The sequence below is a fragment of the Stegodyphus dumicola genome, chromosome 3 (genome assembly GCF_044657685.1).
Source record: "Stegodyphus dumicola isolate Sdum_Otavi_A_Nest chromosome 3, ASM4465768v1".
Taxonomy (NCBI): Eukaryota; Metazoa; Arthropoda; class Arachnida; order Araneae; family Eresidae; genus Stegodyphus; species Stegodyphus dumicola.
In genome coordinates, this window is record NC_140770.1 from 13502409 (window position 1) to 13523640 (window position 21232).

At 35.0% G+C, this 21232-nt stretch overlaps 1 protein-coding gene across 3 annotated transcripts in view; it reads left to right on the forward strand.

The window, feature by feature from the left end:
* The window catches only part of LOC118195928 (uncharacterized), a 33339-nt gene extending 13096 nt beyond the window's left edge, over window positions 1-20243 (forward strand). Inside the window, exons 3-6 of one of the 3 annotated variants that reach the window (XM_035367267.2) lie at window positions 2329-2469; window positions 8730-8858; window positions 16517-16631; window positions 19976-20243. In XM_035367267.2, coding sequence (XP_035223158.1) covers window positions 2329-2469; window positions 8730-8858; window positions 16517-16631; window positions 19976-20141 — 551 coding nt within the window. In that variant the 3' untranslated portion in view covers window positions 20142-20243. Of the gene's footprint in view, window positions 1-2318; window positions 2470-8729; window positions 8859-16516; window positions 16632-19975 lie in introns of all 3 variants that reach the window. The other 2 variants (XM_035367269.2, XM_035367270.2) reach the window with 2 other exon arrangements.
* Window positions 20244-21232: the final 989 nt, after the last annotated feature.

A 21232-nucleotide genomic window follows, 5' to 3' on the forward strand; every position in this document is an offset into this window, starting at 1 on the left:
TGCTTTAAAAATCATTGAATTATGTTGTTCTTATCTTCCGGCCTTTAGTAAATCCTTTAGTAAATCTCTATGCCTTTAGTAAATCTCTATGCAATATTTTTAGAATTATCAACAATTTTAAAGTTGCTTAAGTGCCGCTAAGCCTAATCCTTTTCTTGATGGCGGCCATTGTTTACATTTGAAACAGCAGACTAGTGGATTTGTTGCCAATCTAGAGAAACGTAGCTTCGCAACAACAAAGAAAACGATTTCATTTATTATTGCCAATTAAATCATGCTTAATCCTTTCTGGAATTTTTTCGAGGAAATAAGTGTTTAAGATTTACTTCGTAATTTTTAATATAGATATTTTGAGTTTTTATGTAACTGAATTAATTGAATGTGAAAAACTCGAACGTCTGTGAAAAACTGTTTCTTTTTTGTTTGTTTGCTTAATTTCTTTTATACATCGTTCTAGCTTTATTATAGTATTTGACTAGAACATGTGGCAACGATTAGATAATTCTATTCATTAAATGATATAAATTTTATGCATTATGAGTTATAATATGAAAGAAATATATAAGTTAACTGTTATATAATTATTAATACTTTTAAGTGAATCTAGCACCAGAGTGTCGCTATGGTAAAGAAATACAAGAGTGAATTTTAAAGAATGCATTTATTCTATTGTGGTTTATGCGCTGTCGGGGAAGTAGATTTAATTCAATCCAATAAGTTTAAATGAAATGCAAGAAAAATGCATATAATTTAATATTCCGTAGGAGGAAGTCATATGGTGTACACATCAGATTTTTTTTTTTTTTTTTTTTTTTTTTGTTTTTGTTTTTTTTATTACTTTCGTCCAAAATTCCGTCATTGAATTAATTCAGTTGTCACTTCGCGACAAGGCAAAAATACATAAAAACTCCAAATATCTGTATTAAAAATTACGAAGTAAATCTTAAACACTTATTTCCTCGAAAAAATTCCAGAAAGGATTAAGCATGATTTAATTCGCAACAATAAATGAAGGCGTTATCTTTGTTGTTGCGAAGATAAGTTTCTCTAGATTGGCAACAAATCCACTATTCTGCTGTTTCAAATGTAAAGAAGCAATGGCCGCCATGAAAAAATTATAGGCTTAGGGGCACATAAACAACTTTAAAATTGTGTATAATTCTAAAAATATTGCATACAGATTTACTAAATCCATAAAAACCTTAACCGGAAGATAAGAACAACATAATTCAATCACTTTTAAAGCAAAAAATGGACAATTTACAAACATGTAAGAGTCAAGAAACTGAGATCACTGAGCCGGGTAACAGAGTGGATATATATATAAATATATTTATATACGTTTGGCTGAGCCGATTGCAACCAAAATACGAAGTGCACATCTACATGTTATAGGAGTCCTATATACAAAATTTCAACGTTCTGAGGCTACTCGTTTTTGAGTTATGCGAGATACGTACAGACGCCACGAAAAATTCTCTTCAGAATTCATTTTAAAGCAGGTTTATATATTTTTTGGAGGTAAAGAGTGTTTTATTCTGTTCTTACATACAGATATTACGCAAAAAACAGCGTTGAATTGCATTCGAAAGCGGTCAAAATGGATATTTTCGTTGAAATATGCTGCCTGAAACTTTTCGCGAATACAATACTTCCTTTTTACTTCGTACAAGGAAGTAAAAACAGTTTTACCTCCAGCGCGCGAGTCTGTGTATAGGAAATTTTAAAGATGTGCTCAATTTAAAATGATTTTGCGATATTGCTGTTGAATTGAATTTTTATGGTTTAAGTGCGAAGAACATGATTTTCAATAAATAAAAGCAAAACAAAAAAACATTAAAAAAAGCACCTTTGATCGTAATATAAAATCTGAAAGGTTTTAGAGTTTTTTATTCATTTATATTTAATTTTGTATATTAAAAGAACTGAGTGTTTTAGTAAGCTGTAGCAAAGTACATGAATATTATCTATCTAAGAAAAAGTATGCTTTCATGGAGAATTTTCTGAGGAAAATTGGTTGGGTTTCACACTGGATAAATTATGAAAACTTTCACGAAGATAGCTTGCTTGCACGAAGATAGATTGTACACTCGCAGACATTCGAACCCTTGATGAAGTACCAAAAGCTCAATGGTCTCAGATACTCGACCGACAGTCTCAGAGACACAAAAACCCTAATATATTTATGTTACTAAGCTTTTGTGCGTCCTTTTTATATATAATACTTAACGTTGTACTTGACGTAGAAAAATCTGTGTTGGGTTTGTGACGTTTAACCAAAGAAAGTTCCTCTCTGTATCTCTACTTTGATTGTACAGTTTCTTACAGAATGTCCCCCAGGAACCTTTGGACGAAATTGTGCTTCGATCTGTCATTGTCACGAAAATTCAACTACTCCTTGCGACAAGAAAACGGGCTTCTGTGATGGTCTTTGCGAGGAAGGATACACGGGGCAGAATTGTCAGAAGCGTAAGTATCATACCGCAGCAAAATTAAAATTGTTTCAGACAATTAGTCTAAAATCTAAATTCAAAAGGTGACGACTCATCGTCCACCACATTTCAGTTCGAATGCCACTGTCGAAACTAAACATATTCTCGAGGCTAATACATAAGATAATTTCGAGCAAGAAAAGCGAAAAGCAAGAAAAACAATTGCACCTTAATCAGGATTCAAATCATGGATCTTCTACAGAGGCTGTTCACACATTTTTTAGACGATGTATATTGTATTCACAAAACTAAATTACATAACATTCTTGTATTTGAAATGTTCTAATTGACATCCCTTATTCTGAACTATCTTTCGACAACGCAATTTCCAGGATAATAATGCCTTTTGAAGTGGCAGAAGAGGTATTCTATCCCATTCCTCCCGAACAGCTTTCCAGAGTCTTGTTAGGGTTTTGGGACAACGTTTGGATAATGCAGTTTTTAAAAGTCCGAAAGCAGAAAAATCCATACGTGACACATGGAGAGATTGAGTAGGGATATCAGTGAAGGGTATGGTCTTGCTACCAGTTTTTTGTTCCATTTCTTTTAGGAAATTCACAGTGGATTTTAATGTGTCACTGCTAGCTTTATCCTGATGGAGTCTCACAGATGGATGGCACTGTGGGTAAAGCGATGGTATTCATTCAGAAAATTCGCGATAAAATATGTTCCTGATGGTATTTGGAGTTAATCTTGACATTTTTTTGCACTCTCCTTATTTTTAACTTGCCATTATAAGAAAAACCAGCAACAATCATGAATTCCTTAGATAAACTTTCTTTCGATTCTTTGAACCATGTACTTCAAATTTTTTCTCTTCTTTTATAATAATAAATGGCTCTTTTTTGTTACAATCATTTAAATACACTCATTCTTCATCTATTGTGACAATTGTTTTCCTTTTTTCTTTGGATAAGTGTTTCTCATATAGAATTCTGCAGCGTGTCCTGCGTTGAGCGATATGCTTTGGAAGAAGACGATTCACATTGCGTTTTTTCGCTTTCTTAAGATTTAAATCAACGTTTTACAGTGGACACCGAGCATTTCAATGATTTTGAAATTGTCCTTTGACTAGGGGGATTTTCTTTTAACATGAAATAACGCACCTTTGCGATAGTGGAAGATGTCCGTTTTTTCCTTGGATACTTGTTTGGAATTCTTGTCCCACTTGAGGCTCCAATTTGAAGTTTGTTTCCTTTCTTGTTGATGATTATTACCTATCGACGCTTTAGATATCACAAAAACATGACTCTCACATCGTTTTTGGATAACGGAGTATGCCTATTTCTTTTCGGAAAGAGCGTGAATGTAGCCTTCGAACCACTGCTTTCTTAAATTGGCCATTTTGAATCCAAACAAAACTTTCAAGCCACAGACGATAATTTTGACTTTTAAAATTATAGTACAACTGCAATTACTTCTTTTGCAGCAAACGATTTTTTATTACCTCTTACCAAAATCGTCTAAAAAATGTGCGAACAGCCTCTGTACGTTTTATCCGAACGCATTAAATCTTCTAGAATGGGAAAGCTCTCGTTTGCGGTTAACAGTTAATAATACTGTTAACAGCAAACAACATATTTTAGACCTATTACAATAACAATACTTGTCTGATCGCAAGAATGCTAAATAATACTAAGCAATGCCTCAAGTGCATTGAGAATTTCGCAAACTCTTATTGAGAATCATCGACTATGATGTCTGAGACTGCAACACTGGATACCAGTTACTTTATAACAATTTCCGGTAAAGCTGTAGAGTCCTACTTAGTTTTACTAACAGTTCTTTTAACTAATCTCGAAGTCATGCAACAAAAACCAGCGTTATATTTGCAAATTTTCACAGGACAAGTTTCGAGGGTTTTACCGAACCATCAACCTCAGATGCCAAAGTGCAAATGAACGAGATAAGATATAGTGATAAGATTAACCCTTTGTGGCACACCGAAAAATTTCCTTCTGTACGCACAGAAAATCTGAATGAAAAAGGATTTATAGGTTACTCTGAACATTCTTTATTTATAGTAGATGGCAGCTCAACACAAACCAGTTCATATATTTTAGCCATGTCTAGCTTTTTAAGACCCTCATTTTTCAAAGAAATCTTCCAGATTTTTTTAGGGTATAAAAGCAATTGTTTGAAAAGAAATTTCTATGTTATTTTTTTGGCTGCATGCTAATCTCCTTATTCTATATTAGTTTTAAATTTGTACCTTGGAATTTTGCCTAAAATCAAACGGCGAACCCTAGGTGTGCGCAGCAATTCTTATTGCAGCAATTCTTATTTAACCCTTTCCGGCGATGGGCTCACCGATCCTCTAGGACAACTTAGAGTCTGTATTCTTTGTTTCTCCGCATCTCATCGGTCAGTTCATGGACAACAAGGCTCGTTTCAGCACTCTTTTCGAAGCTCTATTCAATCACTTTGGGCACGCCCACAGAATTAAAACGATAAGTGCTATCTTCAAAGAATTTTACTTGCGTACTCCTGTAGGCCTAATTAGACTGCCTGCCTTTTTTTTAAAAATTAAAACCCCGATTTTAAAAGGTAGCGTGCCGGAAAGGGTTAAATAAGAATTGCTGCAATTCTTCTCCACGTAGTGTGTTCGCCATTTTGTGATTGTATGAGTTATGATGGCTCGGTAAAACCATCGAAAGTGTCCTGTGATAATTTGCAAATGTAACTCTGATTTTTTTGTTGTTTAACTTCTAAATTAACATTTGTTAGGCGTGTTAATTTAACCTAAGTTATTTTAATTTTTGAGCCTTTCCTGAATTCTCTTATTTCCCTTCGTACTTCCTCGCCAGGATATAAATGAAGCTGGTGAACGAGAGTATATAAACTGTTGGAACGAAAAGGTTAGGCAGAGTGTGATTTCGCTTGTGAAGCTCACGTTTGCTATTTTGTCCACCAGCTGTTAATCTTAGTAGTGGCTACTGGCCGTCTAGTTAGTATATCGCCGGTGTACGTTTCTGAGTCAGCCTGTTAGATTAAATTGAACTGTGTAGTCTAACACCACATTTTTACATTTTAGATTTATTGTTAAATTAACTTTTAAGTTCTCACGGCAAGTGGTGGGCGTTTTGTGTAAGCTAGTGAGTTTATGCCTTCTGTTATATAGTTTGTGATAAATAAAAGAGTCTTTTACACTCTTTCCCTGCTGTGTTCATCTTCAAGCCTGTCCGAGAATTCGCAAGGTACGAACCTTAAGTAGATCTAGTTACCATTCCATGCTTGGCAAAACGTACTAGATTCCGCAAACTTAAGTGGAGAGTGAGATTGTACTTTCACACATAGATGTTTCTTGAAATGACAGAACCTGGAAATGACATAAAAAACTGTTTTAGATACTTTTCCTTTATAGAAACCGGCATTGGTATGACTAAGAGTGTACTATCCTGCAGCTTTGAGACATTCAGGAATGAAAATCTGCTTGGCTTCTTTTACCTAATTTCTTAACACCATTCCAGCACTTAAATTTCCCCACAATACGTCATCGACATCATACAACGTGTTATGTGATATCTTAATGACAAGTGTGCCAATCCTCTCATATCTGTCAAAGTCTACTTTTAAATACAGTAATGTTGCTTGTGCTAAGTGAATGTTTTATGGAGAATGACAGCATACTGTTAATCTTCGTTTGAGCTGTCATATATTCAGATATTTTCCAAGTCAAACAAGCTCGGAATTCCATATGCTTATAGAGTCTCGGATTCATTGGTAGCATCAAATGTACGAGAAGTCATAAGACGTAAAGCGAATTATCGCTATGTCTTGTAACCAGGGAGAGAGTGTAAAGGACTGTTTTATTTAAGTCAAATAAAAGTTATGGCTTAAATCAAAGACTTAAAGATAAAGGATTAACCCTTAGTAAAAGAAGCCTTCGCTAACCTGTATGCTTAAAATATCGAAAAACCCGTCTCCGTCCATTACCCCTCCCTTCCGTTTCATCCCCTCCCCGTCCCTTAACGCACAAAGAGGAGTGACGATTTTTAATGACATCCTTTCTACTTCCTAACAAAGAAGTTTCCATTAGCCTTTTCGGACAAGCTGCCTGCAATAAACTGATATAATGCACTTTGGGAAATTGCACCTGTTACTGCATAACTTAGGAATAGGGAAAAAACATCGCATTCTCGGTCGTTTCGGGCAGTCGTGGTCGTTTGAGCGAAAGGTAAAAAATTTAAACGAGACGTTACACGCTATCCAGCGAAATTTAGCATTCCGAAAAATTGTCCTGAATTATAGACAAATAGCCTTATATATCGTAATAATATGTAATGCCTCTGGACCTATATTGCTGAATAACAGGACTAATTGCTATCAAGTTTTAATAACCTGCTTGTCTTTTCATGGATTACATCATATTTGCCCCAACCGTATAATTCTAGTTGCATGGATAGTTTTGTACATTATACACTGTTATTTGAACAGAATAAATAGATGCAAGGTACCATCACAATGTCCAAATTTTGTTTTTTGAAAATTATAGCACTTTTCTTAAATTATGAACGCAATTTGAAACTGAAAAAAAGAATAAAATTATGCGAGAAAAGTCTCTCAAACGCTAAGTTAGTCTTTATTTTAACCCTTTGAAAATCGAAACATCCGAGAAGGCATTTCTTTCAAATGACCACAACCGCCCGAAACAGCCGAGATTACGATGTTGTTTTCTTTCTTCCCCCCTAAGGTATGCAGTAGTTTCCCTAAATGCATTGCACCAGTTTAATTCAGACAGCTTGTCCTAAAAGGCTAATGGAGCTTCTTTGTTAGGAAGTAGAACGGATATCATTTGAAATCTTCACACCTCTTAAGAGGTTATCACTTCTAACGGCAGTTCCTGCTAGACAAGACTTTTCTGAACGAGATTCTGGTAGCACTGGTTTAAACGGGAGGATTCCTAGAAAAAAAGGCCCTGCTGGAAGCGAAGTTCCGCCTCATTACGGAAATGATGTAGCGGCTACGCAGGATTTTTTCATACCTCACCGAAAATGTCTCGGCTGGAGCTCTGTCAAGGGTAGAGATTAACCAATCACAGAAAAGTTCTGCTTCTGAAGTATCACGTGATCCTATTCTGAGGGATAATCGATTACTGTTTGGCGTTCAAGTCTTTGTAGTAAGTGAAAATAGTAACCTAGCTACGTGGGTTTCCTGGAAATGTGCGGGTACTGAGAACTGTTTCTTTCGACGTTCAGTCCCGCGTAGCCGGAACACAATATAATTGGGACATTAGTTCGTTAACCCTTTCCGGCACGCTACCTTTTAAAGTTGGAGTTTTGATAAAAAAATTTATGCACTCTAATTAGGCCTAGAGGAATACACAAGTAAACTTTTGTGAAGATAGCACGTTTCGTTTTAATTCTGTGGGTGTGCCCAAACTGACACACTTATTGAATAGAGCTTCGAAGAGAGTGCTGAAACGAGCATTGTTGTCAATGAATTGACCGATGAGATGCGGAGAAACAAAGAATACAGACTCTCAGTTGTCCTAGATGATCGGTGAGACCTGTCTGGGCACACCTAGGGTTCGCCGTTTGATTTTAGGCAAGATTTTAAGGTAAAAATTTAAAACTAATATAGAATAAGGAGATTAGCATGCAGCCAAAAAATAACATAGAAATTTCTTTTCAAACAATTCCTTTTATACCCTAAAAAAATCTGGAAGATTTCTTTGAAAAATGAGGGTCTTAAAAAAACTAAACATGGCTAAAATATATGAACTGGTTTGTGTTGAGCTGCCACCTACTATAAATAAAGAAGGTTCGGAGTAACCTATAGTAACCTCTTAATCCTTTTTCATTCAGATTTTCTGTGCGTACAGAAGGAAATTTTTAGGTGTGTCCAGACCGGACACACTGTGCCTCAAAGGGTTAGTGGACGGGTTATGGATGGGGACGGTCGTTTCGGTATTTGAAACATACAGCAAAATCCTAAGCAAAAGCTTAGGATTTTCTAAGGGTTAGACCGAAATTCGAATCAGCTCATCAGAGCAGTTTTATTATCAAATGGTTTTGAAAAAGCGTAGATTACCGTGGAGCAAACAACTCCGTCACCAAAATTCAAATTAACACACAAAATACAAATATATATATATATATTTCGTTTAGATAATATTTTATGATAATTCTATAATTTATAGTTCTACAATAGTTTATAATTTCTTCAATAATTCTCAAATTTATTTACTAAAACAGTAAAATGATATATACTATAAACTGCATACGATCTTTCTAGAGTGCCTGCCAAACACTTACGGTGTGAATTGCCGCGAGACATGCAACTGCTATAACGGTGGGCAATGCAATCGTGTCGATGGGTCATGTACCTGTGTTGGATTCTTTACAGGTCTCTACTGTAATGAGAGTAAGTTTAAAAAACTTTCGGTACTTCCCTATGGTACTACCAAGATGTCAATCGAAAATTCGGCAAATGGGGTAATGCGTTTTTTTATGTCACGTGTATTTATGGAATGATGTCATTGAAAATAACGAGAACAACGAAAATCAGTCCAGTCATTTTCTCTCCGATATTTTCAATTCATTTTTTTGGAGGGGGTTGAAATATTATTCCTACTATATTTAAAGAACATTTAATTTAATGCAATGTCATTACAACATATATGTTAGTATTAAGAAAAAAAATTATGATTATCTAAATTAATATATGTTAGCAATTAACGAGGTTTCTGTTCTATGAGGAAAAAGAAACTCGTCTGTTCGTTAGCCGATGGACAGTGTCCCTGAATGGAAAAGAAAGTAATAGAATTTCTCCCCTTCTGTGTTTCCGTTGCTCGTTAAAGAGCAAAAAGAGGCTAAATGAGAGCATTCCGAGAGGAAGGGATGATACGACGCGCTCCCGCGTCAGTGAAGATTTATACCTCTGCAAAAGAAATGCTGTGACTTTGTTCCTTTCATCATTATTTCTAACACAGATTTAAACAGTAAATTTAATTATTAAGCTTGTAAGGATTATGTTAATTTTATTAACAGTTAAATTTTAAGTGAAAGTTCCTTTCCTGTCAAATTCTTAACTTCAACTTACTACTTCCGGCCAGAACGTAGTTTTGGAATCTTGCTGAATATTTAATGAGGAGGAGCGGTATTTAAACCACGAAGTTACTTACTGAGACAGAGAGAATCAGAGTTTCTGAACTACGCGCGTCTACCTTTTTGGCCGCGCTCTCTCTCTCAAAGTTGTTTTTACGCTCGGCCGTACTCAGGCCCTTGCTAAGCTTCGTAGTAAAATAGGTTAAGGGGCCAACTCGATTTGAACCTTGATAGCTTTGGCTATACTTATTTAGTTAATCTTAGTTTTAGTTTAATTCTTAGTCTTTTTAGTTCAAGTCCAAGTGCGGGCTTTGCTTGTACACTCCCAGGCGGAGTTTGTTAAATCTTATTTCAATAATAAAGGGTTAGTTACCCTTCTACCTTGTTGTTTCTTGTCACCGAACGCAAGCGATTATTCGCTTATCAGTTCTTAGATTCCTCACTTCCAACAATGACTTAGAATTCCAAAGTGAGGTACTCTACAAGCTATAAGGTATTTCTCCCGCCTTCTTAGCGACCCTTCGTGGTGTAGTGGTCTGCACGCTAAGCGCGTAATTAAGAGGTCCGTGGTTCGATTCCCGGCGAAGGCGTTGCGTAATTTTTCAGCTATCCTGCTTCCAATAATTATATAATGTCTCTACAATGGCGCCCGAACTAAAAGAGTGTTGGATGATGAGTCTCCTCACTCAGCATTTGGCCATTAGGTCCCATAAAAACCCCAGTCGCCCTTTAAAAGGGGTAGTATATAAGGTTTTTCTCCCGCCTTTTTAGCGAGCCTTCGTGGTGTAGTGGTCTGCACGCTCGGCGTGTAATTGAGAAGTCCGTGGTTCGATTCCCGGCGAAGGCGTTGCATAATTTTTCATCTTGCCTGCTTCCAAAAAATTACCTAATCTTATCAGGTTCTGTGCTCCTCCTTACTTGCTTTGGGAACATTAAATGTCCTGACTCGGAACAGGGAGCTTACTAAAGCTATGTTCAATAAATTTGGGAAGTAGACAATACACACAGGAAGGATATACGAAACCCTTATTTTTCTCTCTTTACAATGATTTCCGGACTTCGGAATACAGAGACCAACCACTTGTGGTCTGAACGTAAGAATATAAAAATATTAACTAAACGCTAACTAAACTTAACTTTGGATTAATCAAACAGGTGCCTACTCCAAGATTGGCCGTATACTAGCAAAAAGCCGTATGTAGTACAGAGAACTGCTAACACTACGATACGTTTAAAATTATCAAGAGGATTAAACCTCTGGCCTTGAAGGCAACCAGCAACCGAGTAAAACTACTATGGCAAGCGGCCTGCTTCTATTAGCTCCTTCCTCTCTCTTGCTTGGCAAAAAGCCACAACTTAAGTACTTGGCGTTCGCCAGACAAATTTGCATAAATAAGTTAAAGCTTTTAATTCTGGCCGGAAGTAGAAAATAAGAAGTGATAGTAAAGATTTAAAATAAAATAAACGTTAGTAAAACTTAAGATCCTTACAATCTCACTACAAAGCTTTAAAATAAATTCTGAAAATAGAACCCCTTTAATGTTTTTTCCATCCCCGAATTCGTCGATCCCACAGCCATAATTTATCGGTGGCAAAATAGCATATCTCCGCAAAGAAATCATATCCAAGATTTAGTATAAATAATATCCACAAGGCTTTTCCTTTGAGCCAGGATAAATGCATAAAATCAATATTATGTTTTAGGTATGCATTTTGAAGAGTACTTATTTTCAGAAACTGTAATATTGTGTATGTTTACGGTATAATAAAGTTAGTTGTTAATATATGCGTACTGTTTTATTATATGGTGACAATAAAACCATGTTTTAAATGTGCAGGAAACATTTCTAATAAGCCTATTTGTTAACTGTTTTGGGTTCAGGATTTGCACTATATTTTTACACTGACCTGAACATAAAATGTTATTTTAATCTATGGTGCTTAACACAGAGTTATTTGTGATTACTTATGTATTTTTTTTTATCAATTAATTGGCATTCACGTGTCCCAAAAAGAGGAATTTAGGGAATAATCTGAACTTTTCCTAGAGTCCTCGCCCCCAATAAAGGGAGGGACTTAGCTGTGCTACACTGACTACCAATAAGTATTTGCACACCTATGCAAATGACGATATCTGCAGTCCTAAGGTACGTCACGGACTCCGCCGGTATATATCGTGTAGAAAACAGCTTCGGCTTTAGTCGCATGCAAGATGCCTCGCAGTTCGGAGCTCTCTGATTTCGAGAAAGGTGTAATTATCGGGTATCACAAATGTGGCCGATCCTTAAGGGACATATCTAGCGATCTCAAGTACCCAAAATCGACAGTGGCCTATGTGATTAAGAAGTGGAAGGTGAGCGGTGATTGTCGGAATGTGCCCCGAGTCGGCAGACCAACGAAACTGGAGGATAGAGACCGACGAGTGCTGTCCAGAGAAATTCGGAAGAACCGCACCCAACCGATTGCCCTCATCCGCGAAGAGTTTCAACAGGCATCCGGGAGTATTGTTTCAATGAATACCATCCGTAAGGAAGCACATCTGCTTGGTTTTCATGGTCGTACTGCTGCCCATAAGCCTTTGATCACAAAGTCCAACCGCGCTGCTCGGTTAATGGGGTGCAAAACACATCGAAATTGGACCGTAGATCAGTGGAAACGGGTTCTTTGGAGTGACGAATCATGGTTGACCCTTTACCGTTCGGATGGCAGGGTCTGGGTCTGACGTCTATCTGGAGAACGTCTCCTGCCAGAATGCATTGTGCCAACAGTCAAGTTCGGCGGAGGTGAAATTATGGTCTGGGGGTGTTTTTCCTGGTATGGGTTGGGACCCTTGGTCCCCATTCATGCTCCATCAAGCTCATCTCCGATGCCTACTGCACTATTTTGGATGACAACGTGCTTCCTACGTTGTGGCAGTTTTACAGGTTGGAGCCCTGTTACTTTCAGGACGACAATGCCAGTTGTCATGTTTCGACGTTAACCAAGGCTTGGTATGGTGCCAATGGAGTTCATCGAATGGACTGGCCTAGCCAGAGTCCAGACCTGAACCCTATCGAGAACCTCTGGGACGAGTTGCATCGCCGAATTCAGGGGTGCACTACCCGTGCAAAATCGGTGAAGGAACTTCTATACCTTCTCCAAGCCGAGTGAAAGAAAATACCACTAGCTGTCATACAAAGATTTGTGGAAAGTATGCCCCGGAGGGTGCACGCTGTAATTACCTCTCGAGGAGGCTCTACCAACTATTGATTTTGAATAAAGTTAGTTTTTCTTTTCTATCACAGGTGTCCAAATACTTATTAGTAGTCAGTGTATTACAGCATGCATTTGCAATTAACGGATTTTTTTTTTTTTTTCCATGAGGAAAAAATTCTGTGTGCTTTCTACTCGGTGAGTAGTCTCTTTAAACGGAAGAGAAAATACTGAGAAAAAAAAAAGACTAGACTTCTTCCCTGCTATAATTTCGTTACTAGTTAAAGAACAAAAAGAAAGTAAATGAAATTGTTCTGAGAGGCTTGGATGGTAGGTTGTGTTCGCTTGTCTGTGGAGATTTATACCTCGGTAGAAGAAATGGTATGACTCTGTCATTTGAACGTTATTTCTGATATTAATTTAACATGAAATTTAACTGTTAAAATTTAAAATAAATTTTGAAAAAACAACATGTCTAATGTTTTCCCATCCCAGAAATCGAAAACGCCACAATGGATTACTGGAATTAAGTGGCTTCCTTTTAACCCGGAAGTTACACAAATTTTAAAGTTTTGTTTCCATCTTCATTCCTTCCTTTTCGGATTATATAGTTAAACTTCAAACAAACTAATCTCTATCAGTTTAATGTGAAAACTTTCTTTTAACAATAATGACTGGGATTGTAATTTTTCATTGTTGTGGTGAGATCGTTATTGTCATTCATCAATTCGATAAAGAAATTTTTTTCAGTCTCTTAAGACTCTTCACCTTTTTCCCCTCATATTCAGATATTTGACGAAACCACTTTTTATCGTACGCAGTCTTTTTTTAAATCAAATTACATTTAATTTATTGGTTTGCTTGGTAGATTACAGCAAAGCACACCAGGGATATCTGCCTAAGGGAAAGGATGCCGTCGTAGAGAACTTTCTAAGGCAAACTGGCTCGTATACACGTTTCACAAGGGAAAGACCACGAATAAAACCATGCAGCCAGCCCTTTCGCTTGGAACTGAACCCAAGTCAGAACTACCAGTGTTCAGCGATTTTACCACTCGGCCTTAATTTATTGTTATAGTTCTTACGCATTCATGTCTACTGTGGAAACCCATGTATATTCGCACTGTGTATTCACATGAAGTATATGGATTTTAAATTTAATGTGGATAATTATTTACAATGAGATTTTTTGTAATTTCATGTAAAATTGTAAAACTGCAATGTTGCCTATTTCATTCCTAACTAAACATTTTAACGTCTAAATTTTTAACTCAAACTAGCTAAAGCAATACTATGTGAGGAAAACGTTCTATTACATATTTTAAAGTGGTACTAGCGGGCAAGCCCGCCAGCTGAGCGGGCTGAAGCCCGCTTTTCATTGTTCAATGTTCATGAGTTCTCATGTTCAATTTCGCCGGTATTCGAAAGTTGGAACGAACTACCAGTTGTCAGTGGCTTTGCGCGGGCTCCTTCCGCTTTATTCACGTATGCCTCCAGAAGACACTGTACACACGATACACATGCAGAAAATCACGAAAACACCCTTTCAGCCAGCCCGCTCGTCGGGATTAGAAAGTTAGAGCGAACTACCAGTGTCCAGCGGTAGTCACGCTTTAGTCCCCCGTTTTAGTCACGTATGCATCGAGAAGATACTGCATACACGTTAGACATGCGTTAAATCACGAAAACACCCATGCACCCAGCCCGCTGGCCGGAATTCGAAAGTTGGAACGAACTACCGGTGTCCAGCGGTTTTGCGCGGGCTACGCCCGCTTTAATTAAGTATGCATACCGAATATACTGCATACACGACACGCATGCGGAAAATCATGAAAACACCCATAGAGTCAGCCCGTTGGCCTTTATTCGAAAGTTCGTCCGAACTACCAGTGCTCAACGATTTTACCCGGGCTGCGCCCGTTTTATTCGCGTATGCATCCAAAAGATACTGCATACACGTTACACATGCGGAAAATCATGAAAACATACATGGAGGCAGCCCGCTCCCCGGGATTCGAAAGTTGGATCGAACTACCAGTGATCAGCAGATTTGCGTGGGCTCCGCCCGCTCTATTCTCGTATGCATCCAGAAGATACTGCAAACAGGATACACATGCGTAAAATCACGAAATTACCCATACAGACAGCCCTTTATCGGGTATTTGAAATTTGGTCTGAAATACCAGTGTTCAGCGGTTTTCGCCGGTTTTATTCACATATGCATCCAGAAGATACTGCTTACACGATACACATGCGTAAAATCACGAAAGTACACATGCAGCCGTTCGCCGTTATTCGAAATTTGGACCGAACTATCAATGTTCAGCGGACTGGCGCGGGCTACGCCTACTTTATTCACGTGTGCATCTAGAAGATACTGCATACACGATACACTTGCGGAAAATTAAGAAAACATCCATGCAGCCAGCCCGCTCGCTGGAATTCGAAGGATGGACTTAACTACGTTGCCTATTTCATTCCTAACTAAACATTTTAACGTCTAAATTTTTAACTCAAACTAGCTAAAGCAATACTATGTGAGGAAAACGTTCTATTACATATTTTAAAGTGGTATAAATGCATGTGAGATATATCATCTAATCGCACAGCTACAAATATCATATTCATAGAATAGCTTAAAAAGAATAAAGTTAAATTTAATTTTAAATAATTCTCTTGCGCCATTGCTGCAAGGAATGAAATTTGAATTTAACAAACATTCTCTATTCGTAAAAAGCATATTCAAGTTGATAAATTTAAATGAAATTTAATGCAAACAAACAAATGATTAATTATTGTTGCTAACTAATCTACAATATCATTTAAACTCTGAGAGCATATGTAAATTAAGTGCAAGTATTAAAATCCATGAATAAATATAAAATTCCAAAAATTATTTAAACCTAAAAAAATTATTTATAAAAATGCATAAGTGAATGATTGTTGAGCAGCCAGAAGACAGACTTATCAAGGGGAAGTTGCCTCCAAACCTAACTCTTCAATCACTCTATTCGTGCTTCGTCCTCCATGTAGACAAGGGTAAAAATCAAAACCAAAAGTAATACCAAATTTGGTGAATTACCAAAAAGAAATCTAAACAAGTGGAATCGCAAGAAATCAGCAATTAAAAGACTAGAATTAAAATAAATAAATAAATAAATAAGAGTAGAAAACCAAATTTTTAGAAAACCAAAGAAATTTAGAAACTCTTGCCGACAGAAACTTCCCCTACACGAATTATGCATATAAATAAAAAAAAAAAAAAAAAAACCTAGACATTATCTATAAAAAATAATGCATAAATTATACTTAAATAATACTAAAAAGGCAAGTAAATAGTAAGTTTTAATTTAACTTACCAACTATATTTGTTTTTGAGGAGTAAGTAATTAACAAATAGTAGAAGAAAGAATAATAGTAGAAAAGGAAGAATAAATAGTAGAAGCTAAGAAGCTGTAAAAGCTATAAATAATCAGGAATTGAATTTTGCTTTTCAAATATTATTTTAATCTGTATTTTTCTTGTTATTGTATGTCTAACATAGGTAATTGTACAATATTAAATAAAAATGCAATCTTAGTTTGCTATAAATTTTGAATAAAATTATTCAAGAGGAAAAAAAAAATTTTTTTTTTACTCCTGAAGAAGAGGGAACTATGTCCGATTGGCCCTCAAAATTGATGGGGTTTTATTTAAAATTTACGTCAAACTAAAATCGCTTTTTTTTAACCAATCACTGGCAAGTTTCTCTTTCGGTTTGATATGCTGCATTTCTTTTGTTTAGGTCAGCCTCAGATAATACCAGCTAAAGATGATATCCGAATTATTCAAGGTGGGCAGGTGCTCATTTCTTGTACAGCTCACGCAATTCCTGGACCTCTTATCAGTATAGTTAGCAGGTTTATATTTATTGTTTTTTCTTAAATTTTAGTTTTAATTTTTACTTTCTCTATACTTTAGACTGCGTTTACTAAAATATAAATAATTATTTTCGGTACTACGGTTATAAATAAAACAATGCAAATATTTAAAAAGAAATTTGTTAAAATTTTGATGTATTAATCAATTATGTAAGCAGCAATAATAATTGATTATTATGAAATAATTTTAAAAATGTATAAAACAGTTAACACACGAAAATATTTATAAGTATGATTGATCAAGATTGCTTTCTTAACATTTAATTCGCTTACAATAATTATTACACATATTAAAAACATAGCAATTATACATATTAGAAAACATAGCAATTATACATATTGGAAAACATAGCAATTATACATATTAGAAAACATAGCAATTATACGTATTGGAAAACATAGCAATTATACATATTGGAAAACATAGCAATTATACATATTAGAAAACATAGCAATATTTGTTCGGATGAAAGCAACCATATCAGTAATCGAAGACCATATCAGAAAACATAGCAGTATTTTTTAGGATGAAAAGGGATTCTTACACAGTAATTAAAGACGCATATTAGAAAACAGCAATATTTGTTAGGATGAAAGCAGTACCTACATTCTGCGAAAAGGAAAAGGTGCAGTTCTATACCTCTCGTTCTACTGGATAAGTTGAAATGTTGTCAATTGACAACATTCAACTTGCGTTTTTCATGTCTCGAAAGCGCGCCTTACATAACTGTCAAACATAGGTATTTTCACACAAACTCGGATTTCTTTTGAAATGAAAAACCGATTTGTTTCCATATTTCGATTGTACGACTCTAATTATGACGAAATATTAAATTTTGTAAAATTTTGTCAAAAACCGACCGAAAATTTAAAAGAATTTACCTTGGCGCACTTTTTTTGGTTTGCGGCAAGAATAATTCACTTGGCGAAATTCTTAATTTATGACAACCTGTTTTCCTTTCCTTTTCATCGGGTACGAGCGAGAAAAAAAAGGTGGTTTTTTCATTCTTCCAAATAAATTTAACAAAATGCGTAAACCACATTTGGCATTACTATCGCTTGTAACAAATATGCCAAATTTCAAAACGCGCCAAAACGTAAATTCACGTATGTCCTAGGAAATTTTGAATAAAACACTGTAATTGTTCGCAGATATGGCCAGAAACACATCTACTTTTGATCGTAAAAATTTTATGAGTCAAATTCAAAACGTTTTTCGGCAAATTTACAAAAACTACTAAAAAATACAAATTTTTAAAACAAATCACGAAATATCTGCGAATTTTATTCCGATTGAGCCTAAATTCCGCATTCGAAGAAGGAATCAAGTAAGTTTAATAAAACATGAGATATTAATAAATATATACCACATTCAATTAACAATGAGGAGCTAAAACTTTGAGAGCTCATTTGTTAAAAACTGCTCGAGCGATTTTTATAAAACTTGGCACTTTGGCATAATTCGAGTAGTGGAATCGAAATATGAAAAAATATCGGTATGTCATTTCACAAAATGTCCGATTTTTGTGTCAAAATAACGTTGTTTGAACAATGCTATATATAAATCTAATATGCATACCAAGTTGCGCAAGCGAGACATGAAAAGCGCAAGTTAAATGTTGTCAATCGCTTCAGTAGAACGAGAGATATAAAACTGTATTTTCTGTGAAGAATGTACTTAGTAATTGAAGACCATATTAGAAAACATAGCGGTCTCTGTTAGGATGAACGGAATGCGTACATCGATTTTTGTCAGTTGGAGCGTTATGAAGTTTGAGCCACTTAATTTTTACAAAATTATTCAACATCAACTAATACTTAAGAAAAATGTAACATGAATTTGAATTTCCCAAGGAATGACCAGAAAATTATTTCAGTTAAAAGATTTAATGGACTTAAATTTTAAGTATTTTAATTTTTCTTAGCGCTTAAATATTTCTCTTAAACTTAATTTAAAAAATCTGATGTGTACAGCACATGACTTCCTTGTACGGAATATTAAATTATACGCATTTTTTCCTGCATTTTATTTAAACTTATTAGATTGAATTAAACCTACTTCGCCGACAGCGCATAAACCACAATAGAATAAATGCATTCTTTAAAATTCACTTTGTTTACCATAGCGACACTCTGATGCTAGGTTTACTTAACAGTATTATATTTCGTTCATATTATAACTCAGAATTCACAAAATGTATATCATTTAAAGAATTATCTAATCGTTGCCACATGTTCTATTCAAATACTATAATAAAGCTAGAACAATGTATACAAGAAATTAAGCAAACAAAACAAAAAAGAAACAGTTTTTCACAGACGATTGAGTACTTCTCTTTTAATTAATTCAGTTTTCACTTCGCGAGAAGGAAAAAATACATAAAAACTTAAAATATCTATATTAAAAGTTACGAAGTAAATCTCAAACGCTTATTTCCTCGAAAAAATTCCAGAAAGAATCAAGCATGATTTAATTGGCAATAATAAATGAGGGCGTTATCTTTGTTGTTGCGAAGCTCAGTTTCTCTAGATTGGCAACAAATCCACTAGTCTCCTGTTTCAAATGTAAACATCAATGGCCGCCATTAAAAACAGGCTTAGCGGCAATTAAACAACTTTAAAATTGCTGATAATTCTAAAAATATTGCACACAGATTTACTAAAGGCATAAAATCCTTAACCGGAAGATAAAAACAACATAATTCAATCATTTTTAAAGCAAAAATGTAAATTTACAAACATATAAGAGTAAAGAAACTGAGATCACTGAGCCGGGTAATACAGTGGATATATTTATAAATATATTTATATACGTTTGGTGCGGCCGATTGCAACCAAAATACGAGGTGCACATCTACATGTTATAGCAGTCCTACATACAAAATTTCAACGTTCTGAGGCTACTCGCTTTTGAGTTATGCGAGATACGTACGTACGCACGCACGTACGTACATACGTTCGTACAGACGCCACGAAAAATTCTCTTCAGAATTCATTTTAAAGCAGTTTTATAATTTTTTTGAAGGAAAAGAGTATTTTATTCTGAGTACAGATATTACGCAAAAATATCGTTAAATTGCATTCGATAGCGGTCAAAATGGATATTTTCGTTGAAATATGCTGCCTGAAACTTTTCGCGATTACAATACTTCCTTTTTACTTCGTACAAGGAAGTAAAATCATTAACAAATCCTTTTGGGTGATCGTTAAAAATCTGAACTCTTTCAGATTTTTTTCTTTGTATATATTTTGTGGTATAAAACTATATTATATTTTTATATTGGTATTTACATTCGTTTAACAACAATGTTTTATATTTCCAGAGAGTTTCCTGACTTGAATGTACAAATTAAGCTTTTTGAACTATATGAGCATCAGGCTGTGGCGAATGTGACGCTACGAACATCTGGAACTTTCGAATTTCTTTGTACTGCACAGAACCTACATGGATTCGATATGAAAAATATGACTATAATTGTAATTTTGTAGCTAGTGTGTTCAAATTTAATACTCTTAATTTAAATAATAGAACATTACCGATGTGCAATAAGATTAAAACTGTACATGAATAAACAACGCGTTGCTAAGAGAGATCTGTTGAATTTAGAAGCAATATTTGGTTCAAAATAGCACAATAAATTTCAGCTACATAGCAGTACAATATCAATTTAATAGTTATGCCTATCACTGTTTTCAACTGAATAAAATTAAATTCGCTGCAAATTTATTTATGCATTTAAAATCCTTTATTGATATTAATACGATTAAATATAAATCAAAGATGAGAGAGATAAAAAATCTGATGTGTACATCACATGACTTTCTTTCACGGAATATTAAATTATTCGCATTTTTTTCAGCATTTTATTTAAACTTATTTCCTCCAATTTCATTACAGATATATTCCTCAGTCAATTAATTCAGTTCTCACTTCTCGGCAAGGTAAAAATACATAAAAACTCAAAATACCTTTATTAAAAATTGAAAGATATAGAAAAACATAAAAAACGAACACAGTTAAAAAAATAATTTTTTTTTTTTTTTTTTTTTTTTTACAATTAAAATTAAAGTTTCTACGCGAAAACAAGCAATTCGACCAGCGAGCAAGAAAGCAGGTTTTTCCATGCACAAAACTGAAAGTTTACTTTTGGTCTCACTCGGCAAAATGGCACTGAAGGCGTAGAAACTGAATGTGTTGTGGACGCTATGCTGAACCAATATATAAGATAATTTAATAACTTAAATGAAAATTCCAGAATGGATTGAACATAATTTAATTCGCAATAATAAAGAAAGACCTTACTTTGTTGTTGCGAAGCTTAGTTTCTCTAGATTGGCAGCAAATCCACTATTCTGCTAAGTTTCAAACGTAAACAAATATGCTGCTATGGTAAAAAAAAATTAGGCTTAGCTGCACTACTTTTAAATTGTTGATAATTCAGATTAATTAGATTTAAATACTTTAAATTTATATTGCAGTTTAGAAGTTAGCATTTGTGTACACTGTATTTTTTCTTTAAACTGACGTGCTTTTTAATTAAAATATATTTAATGCATTATAACAGTTACTAACCAACGAA